At 41.4% G+C, this 19,410-nt stretch overlaps 1 protein-coding gene across 1 annotated transcript in view; it reads left to right on the top strand.

Moving 5' to 3' along the window:
- Positions 1 to 14,088, top strand: part of Slc7a14 (solute carrier family 7 member 14) — a 130,099-nt gene extending 116,011 nt beyond the window's left edge. Inside the window, exon 8 of the mRNA XM_020185279.2 lies at positions 7,190 to 14,088. Coding sequence (XP_020040868.1) covers positions 7,190 to 7,512 — 323 coding nt within the window. The 3' untranslated portion in view covers positions 7,513 to 14,088. The remainder of the gene's footprint in view (positions 1 to 7,189) is intronic.
- The last annotated feature ends 5,322 nt before the right edge of the window (positions 14,089 to 19,410 follow it).

Consider the following 19,410-nt stretch of genomic DNA (forward strand, 5'->3'; position numbering starts at 1 on the left):
TATAATGCAGTTTTGGACTCCATCCCAGACGTAACAAATCACAATCTCTGAGGGAGATTCAGGGTTTAACAGGCCCTCCAGGTGATTCTAAGTTTGAGAGCCACTACTCCAGAGAGAAGAGATTATCCATCAGGGCAGATAATTTAATTACAAAAACTGGTTTTGAAAATCTAATTTTGCATGTATAAAATATATCTATCCCACAACCCTAAATTGGCTTTTTTAAATCTTTAATGATCTTATTATACAATAAATATGCCATTTCTAAAATTCTTAATCCCCAAAACGTCAGATTTTTCCTCTTGATCTCTTTATACTCCAGATAGCTTTCCTGGAAAGGACAGTAGTGATATTTTTTAATGGAGCTTCTTATGAAACATCAGCTACTTTTTTAAAAGATTTACATAGTTAGGCTGAGTCATAACTTGATAATCTTCTTAGACACATTTTTACCCAACCTTCTCTTTTGACCTTCAGAAGAACTTAATCTACAGCGTAAAATGAAACACAATTCCCAAGAAGATTACCTGGCACATTTTTTTACCTTCAGACAAGAGAAATAATCCAAACGTAAATGTTTATTAATCCCAACAAAGTGAGCACAAACAAGCCTTCATTTTCCTTTTCCTTAGTTAATGCAGAATTGTAAAAACATCAGTGGGTTGGCCAGAATCTCAGGGAACAAGCAACTAGTAGGCACTCAGTGAGAGCACAAGGCAATAGTGTTTTCTGGGGTCTCTTTCAGGCCTAATGTTGCTTGGGGGCCTTTATTACAAATAAATTATCTAGTAGCCTGGCTCACTGGCACCCGTACCCTGAGAGCTGCCAGGTTTTCATTTGGAGTTTTTTCAGTTCCTCTAAGGAAAATGTATATTTTTGTCCATAAATTTAGAGAATGGACAGGTCTTATGATTTGGGCAATAGATCTCATGAATCCTATATCAAAATATAAATAGTGTAAAAAGAAAACAAATCCTCAGGGTCCTTGCCTGAACTATCATCTGAAATCCTATTGGAAATTGACCAGAAACAGCCATTGGGAGGAAAGGAAGAGAAAGAAAGGAGAGGGGCCATGAATTTGGAAAGAGAATAACCAAATTCTTGATGCTATGTCCCATAAATAAGTCTGACATTCTCCTTGGAGGCTGAGGAGAAACAATACACGCTTTCAATATTTAAAATCAGGCTCAGAAGAACAAGAATGAGGCCATGATGAGGATGGCAAGGGTGCCCACAAGGAGGGAGTGTGGATTAAAGCCTGCAACAGTAGAGACTGTCTGCAGGCAGAGGGCGCTGTGCTGGACACAGACAGACACATGGGTAGGAAGGAGCAGGGCAATCGTGGGGCTCTGCCACCAGTGGTAGCCAAAAGTGTTGTCCCACCTGTGAGCTAAGAATGACTGGAGAGAGGACTGTGGCAGAGATGAAGCCCTGGAGCTGGTATAAGCAGTGCACCTGGAACCAGCAGGTGTTTGGCTTCCTCCCTTCAACATGACTTTGTGAGATTCACCCTCATTGTTACCGCAGTTTTCGTTTGTTGGTCAGATTGTTGGCTAGCTTCCTCTTCCATTCTGGTGTCCATGGACGTTTAGACTGTTTCCAGTTTGAGGCTGTTAAGAACACAGCTGCTAAGAACATTCTTCAATGTGTCATTGGTAGACATGTAAACACATTTCTCTTGAGTTTCTATTGAGCTAGAAGTAGAATGGCTGGCTCATATTACTGAATTTTTTTTACATCTGTGTAAGAAGATTACATTACCTGTCATGGCCTCAACTAAAATAATGGTCCTCAACTCCATTTTACAGATGGGAAACTGAGCATAAAATCTCCTCGCTTCACATTAGATCAGTTCCAGGGCCTGAGAGAGAACCACCTTCCCCCCGACTGCTCTTCCTGGCCACACCACATTAAACAAACCTCCTTGTTGTTACAATCACCAGGACTCATGGTGGTATTTAGAAAAATAATCAGGAAGAGTGGGAGTTGGGGGGATTGCGGTAAGCAGGGAGGACACCTCATTACCATCCAGTCTCCATTCCTGCACTGGGAATTGTCTGATTTGGAAAGCTGATCCCAGAGTAGTCAAATAAAAAGCTCTCTGGGCATAACAGAGTGCCTCAGCTATCTGCAGCAGGCAGAGCTTCCTGCTGGAAAGTGCACCCCAGGAAGAGGTCGCTCCACCCAGCCTGAGGTCAGGAGGCCCACCTCCCCTCAACCCTGAGGCACGGAGCTATACGCAGAGGACAGGGAGCTCCCAGGGGACCTGAAGTTCAACCAGAGTTTGATTTTCCAGCATGTGGGGCTGGAAATCTGTTGTTACTGTTTATGTCACCTAGTCTCTTTTTTTGAGTTGACTATTTGCCCTGGGCTTCCCCCCTACCCCATACTGGAGACCCCTTTCATTTAATAGGTTCAGAGTCATTTGCTTAACTGGCACAGGGTAGATCAACATAAGTTGATAGGAAAGTGTTTGGTCAGCTGGTGCCGAGGTGCCCTAGCATCTGAAGGTAGGCTCGACATTCCCTGACCTTCCCTGGAGACCCCTGGGTGGGGCAGGAAGAGCTTAGATCAAGAGAGGTAAGTGCCAGCACTATTTCAATAGGCAGTCCCTATTTCTCTGGGATGGCATCTGAGACAGTGCTTATTTTGAAAGGCCTGTAAGATCACAAAGTGTTTTGTTACATAAAGAAAGCCCTTTCACTTGCTCCAGGTGTGATCTTCAGCTCCTCTAGCTTGAACCTCTCCTGAGCACACGCTCCACCAGGGAACTGCTGCCTGGAAAAGAAGTCAGAGCCTCCCTTTGAATTTTTCCCTTCACTGCAGTCTGTCAAGGACTCATACTAGTTACTTTGACTGAAGCTGGCTTTCGCCTTGTATGTTCAGGTGCAGCCATGTCTGTTGTAAACATGCTGATACACCTCTCTGCTTACTGCTAACTACTCACTGCCCAGGCCATACCAAGCACCCCCCTGCGCCCATCCAGCCCAGCATGAGAGCCCCCAGGACCCTGGACAATGCAAACGCTGGCTCCCTTCTGAATGTCAACATCACCCCTGCCTCTAAGTAACTGATAACAAATATAAGATGTGTACTTGCAAATGAATGGATCTGGCAAGATTGAATATTCAAATAGAACAAATAACCTTATTTGTTAATAGTATTATTGACCATCTTATTCTTGCAGCTTGGTTCTACTTCTGGCTTATGCCAATAATCAAATCCATCCTCAAATGATAAAATTTTGCCATCTACAAGGGTTTATCAAAGAATATGATGCCAGTCCCAATGACAGTCTGAAATAACAAGACCCAAAAAGTGTTTCAGACAAAGATGGTATTATTGGAATAAGTGTGCAGCCTCATAAGTGGGGCATTCTCCCTACGTGTTTACTAATTTAGAGAAATTTTAATACTACTAGATAGCAGATAATATTTTTAATTATTAGTAATATTAGATGTGATAATGATGCCATTGCCTTCTCAAAGGAGTCTATTTTAGAGATGCACACTGAAATATTTATAAGTCAAACATATGATAGGAGGGATTTGTTTCAAAATAATCTGAAGAGAAAGGGGCAGGGAAGTGGGTAGGGCGATGGGGGAGCTGGTGATGGGACCATGGAATTCATACACTATTCATTCCTGTGTATGTTTTTTAAATTCTTCAAAATAGAAAGTGCAAAATTACTTCTCATTAATCTACCTTGTACCTTCCCAGGTAGATGGGAGAAATAAGAGGTTGAAGCCCCATGGGTTAGAAAAACGTGGAAGGATTCACAGTCCAACTGCTCACCATGTTGCTGTAGATGGTTCCCCATTTTTTCTGTCCACAGTTTCTTGTCTGTGAGATGCACATAATCACCACCTCTCCCACCACACACACACACACACACACACACACACACACACACACACACACACACACACCCCAAACAAGGTAGGAGTCTGAACATGACAGCATTTGTGTAGTATTTTGAGTTCCTTTGAGACAGGTGTAACATAGGCGAGAAGTGTTATTTGCAGTGTAATTAAGAGGATTCAGGATTCCCAGAACATCCCCCCACCCCATTTTGAGAAACTACCTCATGCATAGTTTTCTAAGCCAACTGAAAAAAAGGAGCAGAAACAAAACACCCTGCTTCCACACAGGAGGCTTTTAGCGGCGCTGTTTACTCCTCGACACAAAGCCCTTGTTTATATGTGACAAATGTGGTGCATGTCTCCCTTCTCTTCCCTCTCCCCCTCACCCCCTTCATTTGTTGCTCTGTTTCTCTGTCCCTCTCCATTTTGCCTTTTTTGCCCTTTCTTCTCTGCCTCATACTGCTTTTTCCAAAGTGACTCAAGGGCCAGAAAAAAGAATACAGACAAAATGTCAAGACCTAAAAGAATACTCTCTAGGCTTAAGCTACAGCCTACAGCCAATGTTCCATTGGCTGCCTGCACAGATACTTCTTGGTTCACAGAGTCCATATTTGAGATGTGTATTGAGACACAATGGCATACCTTTGAAACTGTAGGGGACTGGAGCAAACATAAATACTCATGTGTGAAGTCTGCATGGAGTTCCTCCTCCAAAGTAATCATAGGCCAAGTGCGTGTATACGCCTGTGCACATACGTACATTCATGTGTTCTTCCAGGTCTGGCCACTCCCAAAGAACAAATGTAGACCTAAATTCTTAATGAATGTTTACTGCAGTGAGTGTAATCTATAAACTAACTTGGGGACCGGAAGTATGAAGGATTGAATACATAAGAGACTTCATCCATGAGGCTCTGCTCCTCTCAGACCAAATAAGTCACCCAGTGTTTCTTCTGTAAAATGAAGTCATTTAAATACAGAGATGATTTATAGTCTTTTCTAATGCAAATATCTATGATTCTATGAGCTAAAGGTTTTCAAGAATTCCCATGTTATGAATCTACCTGACTCCCAAATACCTGATGGGGGCAGAGGAAGTTCTGTTAGAACAGATGTCAGCCCAGTGATTGAGCTGTAGTGACTTGTTGTGGCAGAGGAGAAAAGCTAGGGGGAGGAGGGGAAAGGGAAAAAATGGTATTAAGTTCAGTATCTATAACTAGGGTCAGAAGAGGGAATCCAAAAGAAAGTAACTGACGTAATAGATACCAAGCAGGAATCGGGGGCAAGATTTGGCATATGCCCTGGAAGTCTGGAAGAAAAGATGACAGGAGAGCGTAATTGGGCAAAAAAAAGCACAACTGCTACCCCACCGGGTCCCTTGAAACTCATTCTCAGGTCCCAGGCATGCCGCAAACAGAGGCCTTCTCCAAGAACCTGCACACTGATCCTAGTGTAATACCTGGTTTTACACCAGGATAACATCTATGCCTCGTGGCCACCACACCTCCAGACGCCCGTGCTCAAAAAGATAAAGTTGCCACTTAAGCAGTAATGGCTTCACCTGCAAATGATTGACTCCTGGATTTATTACCAATTAGGATTATAAATCTCTGCTTACTTTGGCTCCTAGAAAGTTGGTTTCACTAGGGGGCCAGGGAGAGGGTGGGAAAAAGTCATTTGAGACAAGGAGGGAGAAATCCAGGTTGAAAAAGACATACATGCCAGATTCAAAGGGTTCATAGCAGGAAAGGGGGCTTGGCTTGTGGTTTTAAGGAAACAACTAAGTAGAGGCCACAGGGTAAACTAAATCAAAAGGGGTGATGCCACTCAGAAGAGGGTGTTGAGGGCCCAAAGGAAGCAGCATAACTGAGTGGACCCCATTTGGCCAGGCCATGGCATGGCCCGAGTGGGTAGCTGAGACTGTGTTGGGCATAGTTGACCCCAGACATCCTCAGCCTTGGCTATTAGAGTAACCTGTTAAGCTTTAAAGACATATCTGTGCTTGAGTCACCAATTAAATCAGAAAGTAGGGATTGAGTATCAGAGTGGTTCAAAAACTCCCCACAGGACTGTCAAGTGCATCTGGGGTTGAAACTCACCACTTATCTCAATTCTTCTTTAAGCATCCCCATGTTATAGGGCTGCTCTAACTCTCGTGGCATCACAGTATAGAAAACTGAAAGGCTAAGCAACAGATCCAGGGTTACACAACCAACAGTGGTGGGAGCAAGATTTGAACCCAGAACCCGCACCCTTATTCATCAGGCTGTAAGACTGAAAATGCAATGACCCTCAGCTTCCCAGCTGGACTTCATAGACTTTCCAAAGTGAAAAAGGAGGTTCACAGGCTATTTTTACATTATTCAAAAAAATCATGGAAATGAAACATCAGCCCATACAAATGCTATGCATTAGTAGACAGGTGAGTTTCCTCTGGTTGGACTGACATCAACACAGAGAGCTTGCACGAGGCATTCATGCTCATCAGTCCTCATTCATGTAACGAACGTTCGGTGCCAGTTTTCTACAGTCTGTAAAATAGAACCACCCCGTGCGATAATTACAGGATGGATGTTCTAAGGGCCATTTAGCGCGTCACGTACTAGACATTCTAAGAGCACAGAAGAAAGCGGGCAGCCTGGCGTGACAGGGGTGCACCACCCATTGGTGAGGGAAAAGCAGCAAGATAGATCATGTAATAATACATGCATCTGACTGAGAGGTAAAACGAGTGACGGAGGCCTTGAAGTGGAGGCAATGGATAATGGAATGTTACCAGAAGGGTGGGAATTTACTGCTGCCCGCCCACAAATATTTAACCCAGGGCAGAAAATACAAATTTCTGGCTGGCAGTCACATGAGCATGATGAACTGGATGTCAGAGGGGAGATGGGGCCTGAAGCAGCCTAGAGAGCCGTATCCTATCTATGCAGACAAAAATTACCACACATGGGTGCAATGTCAAGTCTTTAGAGAAATTGTAAATATGGGTTGCTTAGTACAAATCTCTGAAATATTTTTGTTTTGTTGTTGTCATTTTGGGGTTTGTTGTTGTTGTTTTGAGACAGGAAATCACTATGTAGCCCAGGCTGGCCTTGAACTCATGATCTTCCTGCCTCAGTATCCTGAGTGCTGGACTTACAGACATGCACCACCATACCTGGCTATATTTAAATGGAACCTAATTTGAGTCTTTTCAAAATTCCACATAGATCAAAGAATGCAATCACCTCCTGCTCTGATTTTACCACCACTGAGCATGATCTGGACCCTCATCCAGTAGATTCCAAAGTCACTACTCATTCTCCCGTGCCTTCCTCCTGCAGGTATGCTCATTTACTTTGGGTACGGCATCTGGAACAGCAGCCTGGAGATCAGTGCCCGAGAAGAGGCCCTGCACCAAAGCACCTACCAGCGCTACGACATGGATGATCCCTTCTCTGTGGAGGAGGGTTTCTCCTATGCCACAGAGGGCGAGAGCCAGGAGGACTGGGGCGGGCCTGCCGAGGACAAAGGCTTCTATTACCAACAGATGTCAGATGCAAAGGCAAACACCCGGACCAGTAGCAAAGCAAAGAGCAAAAGCAAACACAAACAGAACTCAGAGGCTCTGATTGCAAATGATGAGTTAGATTATTCTCCAGAGTAGAGTAAACTGCACCAAGGTAGAAATGATGAGTGATTTTCCGTATCTTAATCTGTGGGCTAGAAGGTGAAAATTTTTTTGACTCATTTCACAAAATCCAGCCTTCCCCAAAGTCAGTTCCAATCATAGCCTGTCATTTGCTATTTTTACTCTTCAGGATAGTTCTGTGGAAGGGTTTTGCCCAGGTCCCCTAACTGGTCCTCTTATGGAAAAAAAATATATATGTATTTGGTATATATATATATATATATATATTTGGTGTATATATATATATATATATGGTATATACACCAAAAAAAACAGTAAACAAGAGGCTGTACAAATTCTATGTTAGGTGAACCTTCAGAGCTCATGGCAACAAATGATTTTTGAGCCTTTGATTTGGTGGTTGAATCCTTTTCCTTCTTATTAAGATCCCAAAAAGCAAGGGGCGAGTGTCTTGGACCCCACTGAGGTTGCAGCTCCTCTGGGAGCTGCAGCCACCAAAGCAGGTGGCTGTGAGCACAAGATGGCACTCCAGCCACCTGAGACCCAAAGTCCAAAATCTGTTCCTGTAGGCTAAGATTCCATTTGCCCAGCTCAGGGTGGGAGGGTGGCATGAACATTTTCTCAGTAAACAACATTTTGTCCTGAAACCTCACCCAAAAAAATTCATAGAGAAGACACATGCCTCTTTTTAACTTACCAAAGTTCTGACAGTTTTAAGATACAGCCAAAGTCAAGGACTCAGAATGTTTCAAGTTCACTGTTAAGCAAGCATACAGACCCACTAATATGGAAAGAAGCACCATCAAAGCTATATTTAAGTGCCCAGAAAAAAAAAATTAAAAACCATCTCCTATAGTGGCGGCCAGAGGGCATTGGCAGAAATTCATTCTCTGACTTGCCTGTCCTTATACCAGACTCTAATCTCCCACTGAAAAGATGAGAAAGGGCAAAGGTGGGGCATGATTTCATGCACTAATATGCCTTGCAGAAGTAGGTTGTTTGTTTTCTACTCAGATAAAAATCTTTGCAAGGAGATGTGACCCAGCCACTGAGATCACATTGCAAATTCTACTTCATGTTTCTAAAATTATGAATTCTCGAGTTTTTTGAGATATGTAACCACTTGATTGGTGGCTAGTACTCTGAAAACAAAAAATGTTCAAGCCCAGCAACTTAGGTAATTACATTCCGTGAGATCACATTTCACTTCTGAACTCTGCTGCTCTGGGGGAGCTCACTGTTAAAACGTTTTTTCTGTTAGTTCCCAAAGCAGTTTCTCTGAGGCCTAGAGAAATCTCTACCTGAAAAGGTCTAAGTTTGGGCTGTAAGAGAAGTTTTTAAAGGAACTTTCTCAGAAGCAGGATAGATGGCACAAACATAAATTCTACACTTGGATTACATGGATTCCTGGGGCTGTGTTGAGATGTGTATGCATGTATCTGAATGCAACTTTAATCACCCTAACATCTTGGTGAGAATTTTCTGAAAGGGGGGTAAAACAGCAAATTCCTTGCACTCTCTCCTCCACTTATCATCCTGCTAAAAGTTTTTCAGAACACATCAGTTAACATTTAAGTCTATTCTTTCTTAAAGTCCAAGGCTTGTGCCTTCTTGGTATGCTGAGGGTTTGCAGACAGGAGGCAAAGTCCATTTTTTCATTCAACTAACAGCAATTGAGAATCTACCAAGAGCTAAGGGATGGGCATGAGAAGAAGTGTCATATCTAACCTGGGGGGCTCACAATCTAGGGAGAAGTACCTCTGGAGCCTGATAAATGTAGTTAAAACTACCAAACTGGCAAGTTATTATAGCCAACATGCTGGGCTTCAACATAACATATGAAAATCAATCAAAACTAGCTTTCGAAAAATATGCTTTTAATTAAATTACATACCATGCTCATAGTCAATGTATACCACTAAATTCAAATAACAGCAACTTTTTAGGGTTTTTTTATTTCTCCATATTCATTGTTTACAACTCTGGCTTCTGGAGTTTGTCATTTTAATGCAATTCCTGACAATGTTATGTTTCCTCTTCCCTAAAATTAACTGTAAAGATTCAGTGCCTGGTCTGTGACATACATCCTCGGGGATTGATTGCAAACTTATTATCCATCGTCTTTGTGAAAGCAAAGTTTTAAACTGGTTTTAGGACTCAAGAAATCTGTGTAGTTTAAATACCATCTGGTAGGCTTGACACATATCTAGAGAGATGGGATGGAGTTGAATTCATTAAGTATGTTCAAGAGAAATGTGAGAGAAAGATAACAAAATCCTAACGTGGGTTTAAAAAAAATCCTTGTATGGTGAGGTTCAGGTGTTGAAGTAGCAGTAGTCTAGTGTCAGGGGTGTGCAATTTCTGAGCGAAAATGTGCTCCAGTTAACACCACTGATGTTGGCTTTGTACAGCTCCTATGACCCACACTCATTTCAGGAAGTATTTTTCCCAAATAGTATCTTTATATTTTTAAGCTTTGCTCTCTATATTTTTCTAAAGTTAATGAGACACCTTCCTAATGACCGTGGTTCAAAAACATCATCGACATGGTAGGAAGTTTTTTGAGATCCATAGACATGTCTCTCCTCACATTTTACAGCTCTGAAATGAGCCCAGATGTTTCAAATACCACAGTCACCAGAAGGACCACATTAGGGTTTTCCTAGCAGGTGTCTGACCATCATGGTTGGGAGACTGTGTAAAGTAAGATCACTTTATAAATTATTATCTTAGAAACTTAACCTCCTTAAATGGAGTCCAAGGAAGACATTTACTTTATTGAATTTTTCCTTCCAGCAAGAGCTCTTCCAGTGAGGTTTCTGTGTGAGGATTTATGATTTGGAGCCAATTACTTGACTTTTACATTTTTCTTTCTGTTTATCTATTGATACTTGGTATCATTTCAAAAGGATTCAAGGCAGCCATTAAAATATATATGCTCAAAAACAAAAAGTGAGTAACTCAATACGATAGAAATAGCAAGGGTAGTGCAGAGCTGGAGGTGTTCTTAGTGCACAAATACAGAACCTTGATATGCTTTGCTATTTGCCAATGAGGGAGCACCTTTAAAAAAATAGTAGAATTGGTAGTCATGACAGGAAGTACCACTGCATGATCAGAACAAATCCTTCCCCCATGAGGACAGAGGATTGAAATAGCACAGACCATTAAATTCACAGGTAAGCTTCAAACCTAGATTTTACCATCTAAAATGTGCCTGGTGTGCAGTGATATCGATAAATAGCTTATGATGATTGGATGAATGAATGGATGAGTGAATAAATGAATGAACTGGAGGAAAATGAAATATTTACTTAGCAAATTATTCACAGAGTGCCTATTATGTGCAATGGCATATATTGATAAAATAACAAATGAGATAGACATTCAGCTCTTAAGAAATAGGGGAAAGAGGATATATAAAGGATAATATTGAAGGTGACAGGTGAGATTAAAGTGATAATGTACCCTGGGGACCCAAATGTGGAAAAGACTTTCATCTAGTGAAAAAATGATAAAGAATGCAGTACCTGCGTTGAGAATGCAGAATAAGCCAATTTTATCAAGAAGAAATGGGACAAAGGCAAGTCAAGTGGAGGGTGAGTAAGGTGTAGGCTGTGGCTGATAGTTGTCCTCTGACTCATACGTGGCATTGTGCCTCCTTCAAGGGAAAGCAAGGAGCTTGTCTGACTGGAGCTTGTAACTTAGGCATGATTTACACATGGAACAATAGAAAATAATGGCAGGAAGACAGGGAAGAGCTCACTCATAGACAGAGAAGACTTGAATGGCAAGCTGGGTAGCTCTCCTTGGGTTGAGAATGATTGAGGAAGTGTCTTCATTGCCAATCCAAGGCTCTAACAAATCACATAGACTTCCAAGTCAGTTTAACACATTGGAGGAAGAAGTATCCATCTGAAAGCAATGTCTGACTCTTTCTTTGAATTCTGTATCTGATTTTATCCTAAGAAAAATACAGTTTTTAAAATGTGGACACACAACACAATGGTATTTGTAGTCACTTTTAAATTCTCAGTAATAAGTTTTGGCCAGGCATAATAGCTCATGCACACAGCCTCAGCTACACTGGGAGGAAGAGATTGGGAGGATCTTAGTTCCAGGACAGGTGGGGCAAAAAGTTAGACCCCATCTCAGCTAATAAACTAGGTATGGTGACACACATTTGTAATCCTAGCTATGTGAGAGGCATAGCTAGGATCATAAGTTGAGGTCAGCTCCAGGCAAAAACCCATGTCCCTGTTTAAAAAATAACTAAAGCAAAAAAAGTTTGAGTAGGGTAGCTCAAGTGGTAGAGTGTCAACCTAGCAAATGTGAGGCCTTGAGTTTAAACCCCAATATATTGTCAAAAGAAAAAGTTTCAACAACCAAACCTAACAGCTTTTTATATCTCTCTGCTCTAAATAGTAACACCTTAGCTCTCGGTTTTACTCGCCTTGAATGCTAAGCCACTTTGAAGTAGTGAAAGAAACTTGAATGACAGAATTAGGTGAAGAATCCAGTTCTACTTTTAGTTTCAAACTAATAGCCACCAAATGTCAGATGTCTGTATCATGGTCATGATGAGCCTGTTTTAAAAAGTTGATGAGTTTAACAATCCATCCTTCAGGAGTGGTCAGATACAAACCCAGAAACAGAATTCAAAGAAATGTCTCTCTTCCGTTCTTATGAAAAGGGTTGACAATCCTAAAATCCTTTAATTTGTGCTTGCTGACATCTGCTTTACCTTCTCTGCATCAAAAATAGATGCCACATCCATTTGAGAATCCCCCAAGGAGGCTAGAGGAAATGGCTGTCCCCTTTGCCCAGATGGCAGTGGGAAGTCGCTGAGAGTCAGCCACAGGCTCGCCTAATTTTGTATCTCACATCAGAATGGTTTATGTGTCAAGTCAGAAATCAAGAAATGTATCTGAAGCCAGAGTTAGGATCTGTTCATAGTGAGCAGCCCAGACATGGCCTTAATTTCCTGTAGGGAAGAAGAGGGAGGAGAGCAAAGGAAACCCAACCCAGGACTCACCACTAGGGCTGGGTGATCACACTGTGTTTTCACGTGGGTTGCAATAGGACTTGTCAAGGTGGGTATTTCCATACAGTTTTCACGGAGCCTCGGCTTCGCCTGTTCACCTGTACGTCCCTGACACTGCGGACCCGTTTGTCTGTAGAGACCATTTGGAGACCTTGAGAGAGAGGCTCTAGTAGGTTACCAGTAGTGGCCTGGCCATAAAAGAGAAGATATTTGTAGTTAAACCATCCACAGGCATAGAAACAGCAGCCCAAACCACAGACCACACCACAAGCAGGGGCCAGAGGCTATTTCCCCAATTTACCTTGCATTTCTCAGTTGAGATGGTGGTGGGTGATGGGCTAGAAAAAAAAAAAAACCCTTTTATGTACAAATTATTAGTCCTGTGTCCTACTTTGATTTGCTCTAAGAGTTTAGGGAAGAAGGTTGTTTTCCTCTTCGGGAACACCCTCTTTTCTAAGATGCTCTTCTCATCTCACTCTGCTTCACTAGCACGCGCATCATTCTGAAATACCTAGGAGTTGCCTTTTGCCAAAATTACTTCTCTAAGAAATATAGAATGTTCTCCTTTTTCAGGACTTAAAAACCCAAAAAGGATTAGTGGAGGTTTGAAGCCCATCAGAAGTATGAACTAGAATGGGGTAGCAATCACTCCACAGCACTCTACATGCGTGGAATTACACAGTCCACCCGAGACTTGCTCAAAGTTGCCTTGGGTTGAAGTCTCCTGACAGCAGTTGGCTCTAATTTCTTACTTTTTGAGAACATTTAGTGCGTGTTGGTCCACATAAAGAGAGTAATGACTTTCTATTAAAACTGGGGATCAAGGGCAGCGTGGATTTTAGATTTTAGGTTAAGGACTTCCTCTGTGGGTTGTTTTTTTTTTTTCTATTAAGCTTTCCTGGCATTGACATTGGTGATATTGGCTAAAGGAAATTGTGGGTCATGTGAATTTCCACAGAAGTGCACTCTTATGGATTGTGTACATTCTGTCGTGGGGATGAGGAAATTGTTTCACGCACGTCCATTGACTGGTCTTGACTGTTGCTGATACTCTTGTCTCACTCACAGTCCTGAAGTTGAGAATTTACACTGGAAGTCATGAATCCCCTCTTTCCAAAGCAGAGACACTGTTAATGTTATGAAGGCACATAAATACCTCAACTGTCTGGGCTGAGAGAAGGAGCTGCAGGCTTTTAAGAGAGCAGCTACAGTCCCCATTCCATGTAGTCACATCATCTGACAGCAGGACCTGACATTCCTAGTTTTTCTCACTGTGGAAAAGAAACGTCACTGTTTAATTCATATCCAAAGTTATAAATACAGCTTGTAAATTTTACTAACTTGTTTTACTTTTGTTTGGTCTTTGAGAAGTACAACTTGCATATTGCAGACAGTAGTTTCCGGTGTTGTTCTCTGCTATTTTTTTCCGTATGAAATTGCTGTATTTGTTAAGATGTGTTCGTTTTGTGATCTTTAATCCCCATTGGTGCACCGTACAATGGGTGTTGTACCACGAAGAAAGAAATAATATGCAAATGTGTTATGAAGTGTGTTTTATTTTCAAATGACTGTGGTGTTGACAATATACTGATTTATCAAAATACTAAAGGAAAATTATAAATTTACCAAAATGTGTATATTTTAATAAATGCATAAAGCTTTATTGTGTGCCTTTAAGTTTAAATTTTAAAATGAGTTTATAAAGAAAGTCAGAAAAAAGAGTCTTGCTAAAACATCCATGGTAATGTAAAGCTTTTACACAGGAGATGAAAGAGAGAGAGACAGAGACAGAGACAGAGACAGAGAGAGAGAGAGACATCCCATATGTTAACCTTAACCAGCACCTGAACTCTGTTGCTTTTTTCCATTCTAAAGTGGAGATAAGTAAGTGAGTCTTGCCTTAAGTGTTTCAATTATCCTTTGTAGAAAAGACAGATAAATTGAGCTCATTTTGAAACTACTTGCATTACTGCAGAAAATTCGTTTCAGAATAATAATATTTTTAAAAATCACAGCTAATGAACTAAATAAAAATTAAATTTGAAGAAAGTCAATGCCATCCAACCTCTTAAATGTACTTCATTCCTTGGAGGAGGACACAGAAGTTCCATTTTAGTGGACATGCATGAGTCCCTGAAGTGATTCAGTCTCCCTCTGGCCATTTTCTTCTAAAAAGGGTGTAGGACTCTCTGGGACCTTGTTCATTCACTGCCTCCCTACTTACCAACTCCTACACGAGCCACAGCCCATCTCCACCCTCAGCGCCATCATACGCTTAATGAGAATTCACAATTCATTGCTCCCATCCATTTTATTTTATTTTTTTTTCATTTTACTTTTATTATTCATATGTGCATACAAGGCTTGGTTTATTTCTCCCCCCTGCCCCCACCCCCTCCCTTACCACCCACTCCACCCCCTCCCGCTCCCCCCTCAATACCCAGCAGAAACTATTTTGCCCTTATCTCTAATTTTGTTGTAGAGAGAGTATAAGCAATAATAGGAAGGAACAAGGGGTTTTGCTGGTTGAGATAAGGATAGCTATACAGGGCATTGACTCACATTGATTTCCTGTGCATGGGTGTTACCTTCTAGGTTAATTCTTTTTAATCTAACCTTTTCTCTAGTTCCTGGTCCCCTTTTCCTATTGGCCTCAGTTGCTTTAAGGTATCTGCTTTAGTTTCTCTGCATTAAGGGCAACAAATGCTAGCTAGTTTTTTAGGTGTCTTACCTATCCTCACCCCTCCCTTGTGTGCTCTCGCTTTTATCATGTGCTCATAGTCCAATCCCCTTGTTGTGTTTGCCCTTGATCTAATGTCCACATATGAGGGAGAACATACGATTTTTGGTCTTTTGAGCCAGGCTAACCTCACTCAGAATGATGTTCTCCAATTCCATCCATTTACCAGCGAATGATAACATTTCGTTCTTCTTCATGGCTGCATAAAATTCCATTGTGTATAGATACCACATTTTCTTAATCCATTCGTCAGTGCTGGGGCATCTTGGCTGTTTCCATAACTTGGCTATTGTGAATAGTGCCGCAATAAACATGGATGTGCAGGTGCCTCTGGAGTAACAGTCTTTTGGGTATATCCCCAAGAGTGGTATTGCTGGATCAAATGGTAGATCGATGTCCAGCTTTTTAAGTAGCCTCCAAATTTTTTTCCAGAGTGGTTGTACTAGTCTACATTCCCACCAACAGTGTAAGAGGGTTCCTTTTTCCCCGCATCCTCGCCAACACCTGTTGTTGGTGGTGTTGCTGATGATGGCTATTCTAACAGGGGTGAGGTGGAATCTTAGTGTGGTTTTAATTTGCATTTCCTTTATTGCTAGAGATGGTGAGCATTTTTTCATGTGTTTTCTGGCCATTTGAATTTCTTCTTTTGAGAAAGTTCTGTTTAGTTCACATGCCCATTTCTTTATTGGTTCATTAGTTTTGGGAGAATTTAGTTTTTTAAGTTCCCTATATATTCTGGTTATCAGTCCTTTGTCTGATGTATAATTGGCAAATATTTTCTCCCACTCTGTGGGTGTTCTCTTCAGTTTAGAGACCATTTCTTTTGATGAACAGAAGCTTTTTAGTTTTATGAGGTCCCATTTATCTATGCTATCTCTTAGTTGCTGTGCTGCTGGGGTTTCATTGAGAAAGTTCTTACCTATACCTACTAACTCCAGAGTATTTCCTACTCTTTCTTGTATCAACTTAAGAGTTTGGGGTCTGATATTAAGATCCTTGATCCATTTTGAGTTAATCTTGGTATAGGGTGATATACATGGATCTAGTTTCAGTTTTTTGCAGACTGCTAACCAGTTTTTCCAGCAGTTTTTGTTGAAGAGGCTGCTATTTCTCCATCGTATATTTTTAGCTCCTTTGTCAAAGATAAGTTGCTTATAGTTGTGTGGCTTCATATCTGGATCCTCTATTCTGTTCCACTGGTCTTCATGTCTGTTTTTGTGCCAGTACCATGCTGTTTTTATTATTATTGCTTTGTAATATAGTTTGAAGTCAGGTATTGTGATACCTCCTGCATTGTTCTTGCTCCCATCCATTTTAAAGACAAATTAGAAAAATGTTACTTGAGTACAGTCCCAAACCCAATTACCATGGCATTAATGATGGCTTGATTTTTTTTACTTTCTGATACCACGGATCAATGCCTGGAGAAAAGGAAGAAGATATGCGGGATTATATGTTCTCCGTACCATGTGAGATAAAGAATCTGCCACCTCGTTATTTCCTGTGAGTCATTGAGAACTGCCAGGTTCTCAGGAGAAGGAAAACAAACTATAAATGTGTTCATTTACAGAGTCACAGGTGACTTCCAGTTCAGAGTCTTTTAGAGAGTTGGGTCTCTTTGGGATAAATGTTCAGTCATTTGGATTTCCTTCCCTACCCCTTGCTCCTTTCCAAAATATCCTCTGGAACAGAGTTTATATGATCTCATAAGGACAAGGAGATGGTAGGTGCAGATGAGAACCATTATTCTCTGGACCTTTAACAGATGCTGTTGTACAATGGCTGCCTTGGACTTCTCCCTGGACAGGTGACCAATGAAGGGAAACTGCTCCATCTAGTTGTGTGGGTGTCATGATGATATCCACCATTGAAGTCCACAGATGTGACACTGAGCTCAATCTCAAAGTTCCTGTCCGATGACGTCTCTTCATTCAGACTCCAGGCCTTTGCTGGTCCTCTTCAGAATCAAAGTTGGTCCCGAGACTTGAGGACCCAGAAGCACCACCCTCGGGCTCCTGATAATACACTGTTGTTTTTAAGTTCTGCTCATGGAGGCTTAAAGCCAGTGTGGTGTGCTGCACCCTGATCAGGACAATGATTGCTAACTTTTCACAACTTTTCAGTTGCTAAACACAGCCACAACCATTATTAAAACTTACAGTTAAACTAATTATCTTGGGAAAGGGGTAATAAATCAGCAAAGCCAATTCTTTTTACCACATTTTGCTAGCTATGTTCTTGAGGTTGTTTACACTCTTCTGTCTGTGTGGAGGAAATATAAGACAATGACAAGCTATTGCACATCTGTTCCCAACTCCATGTGTGGTGAGTTCACACTGATAGCTTGATATCTGCCATGGTGGGAGCATTTACACCTTGGAACCTGGCAAATGGTACAAAAATGAGGCTTTTGTTTTCCATAAAAGAATTGAAAGCAGGGTCTCTGAGAGACCCCTGTATACCCACGCTCATATCAGCATTAGTCATAGCAGCTAAAACATGGATGCAAGCCAACTATCCACCAATGGATGAATGGGGAAGCAAGATGTGGTTATACAATGGAATATCCCACGCCAAAAGGAATTAAATGCTGACAGATGTCACAATATCATGAACTGTGGAACACACCAGTCACAAAAAGACACATGCTGTACAAGAGACCACTTACATGAGGCACTTGCAGTAGTCAAAATCTGAGGACAGAAAGTGGAATGTGGTTTCCAAAGGCTCAGGAGGGCAATGAGAAGTTGTTATTTAATGGGAATAGAATTTCACTGTTGCAAGAAGAAGAGTTCAGGACAGGATGGTGGTAATAGGGAAAAAAAATGTAAATGCTCTTAACAATGGTTAAGGTAGTAAATTTCATGTTATATATTTCACCACAATTTTTTAAAATTGGAAAAGAAATTTAAAGGTTAGTCAGAGCATCAAAGCTGCTTTAGAAGTATCTTCTCATTAGGCCATAACTTAAAACTATTTTCAAGTTAAACATTCCATTAAAAATTTACATGATCTCCATAGCTCAAACATTAAATTGACAATTTTTCCACTATTTATTTCCAGCTATCAACAGTTCACCAGCTTGAAAATAGTCTTTCTGGTGCCAAATTCCCTTTTTCAACTCTGCCCACCTGCACTGCTTCCTCCACTGCTGGGTGGGTTCTTCCATTCTCATGTTGGCCTCAATCAAATCCAGGGCAACAAAACACTCACTCTGTCACTCAGAGAGAAAAATCAAAAGCCCCCATTTCTACACTCTAGAAATTCAAATTCTCCAAGCTTTTATTGCATATACGTGCAAGCGTCATTTGCAGTGTTTTCAGGAAGGAATGAGCCTTCTGTTAGTCAATTAACTAAATGAGATAAGTACTGTGGCAGGCTTTCTTCCAGAAAAGGGAAATACAAATGATTTGTGACTCTAATTAACATCAAACACAGAAACAGGAATGCAATTTGGAACGGAATCCAAAGAGGAAGCAGTCTATCCAAATTCAATTCTGGTGGCTGGAAGACCATGATTGAATTTCCTTCCCAGTGGGGACACTCCTCACAGTGTGGGGTGGGGAAAAGGAAGGGGGTTTCTTAACTGGGGTTTCCCTGTTCTGTGAATCTTTCTTTCCAAAGCAGCCCCTTTATTGGATTCAGATTAAGTTTGTTCAAGGGGTATACTATGTCCTCGACTTTACATCCCACCCAGCCTTATCTATGCTGTACAAGAAGATGGAGATTGATTGAGTTAACCAACCTTGGTGGAAAGGGAAGGGATTCTTCCATTATAAGCTGTGAGCTTTGAGGTCCAGTGGAGAGGAAAACACCTCTGCCCTATCTACTCCCTGATGCCTGGAATTCCTCCATTGGAAACAAAGTCTGGAGTTCCTTAGTAAGAAGGCAAGCTTTAAATGCCTTCACAGCTAACTGCCCCTGAAAGAAGGAACACAGTGTCTTAACTCATTCATAGAGAGATATGAACAACTGCTGTCATCAGTTCCTTCTCAGAAAGCAGGTCATCATAAGTCATGAGAAAAGATTGTGAGGTCCCTGTGTGCCTATGAGAAGGTGGGGGAAACCCAGGAGGGGAAAAGGGCATAGAAGGGAGAGGCCAAAGTACCAAAGACACACTTGGCCCCAT

The sequence above is a fragment of the Castor canadensis genome, chromosome 5, assembly GCF_047511655.1.
Source record: "Castor canadensis chromosome 5, mCasCan1.hap1v2, whole genome shotgun sequence".
NCBI classification, from domain to species: Eukaryota; Metazoa; Chordata; class Mammalia; order Rodentia; family Castoridae; genus Castor; species Castor canadensis.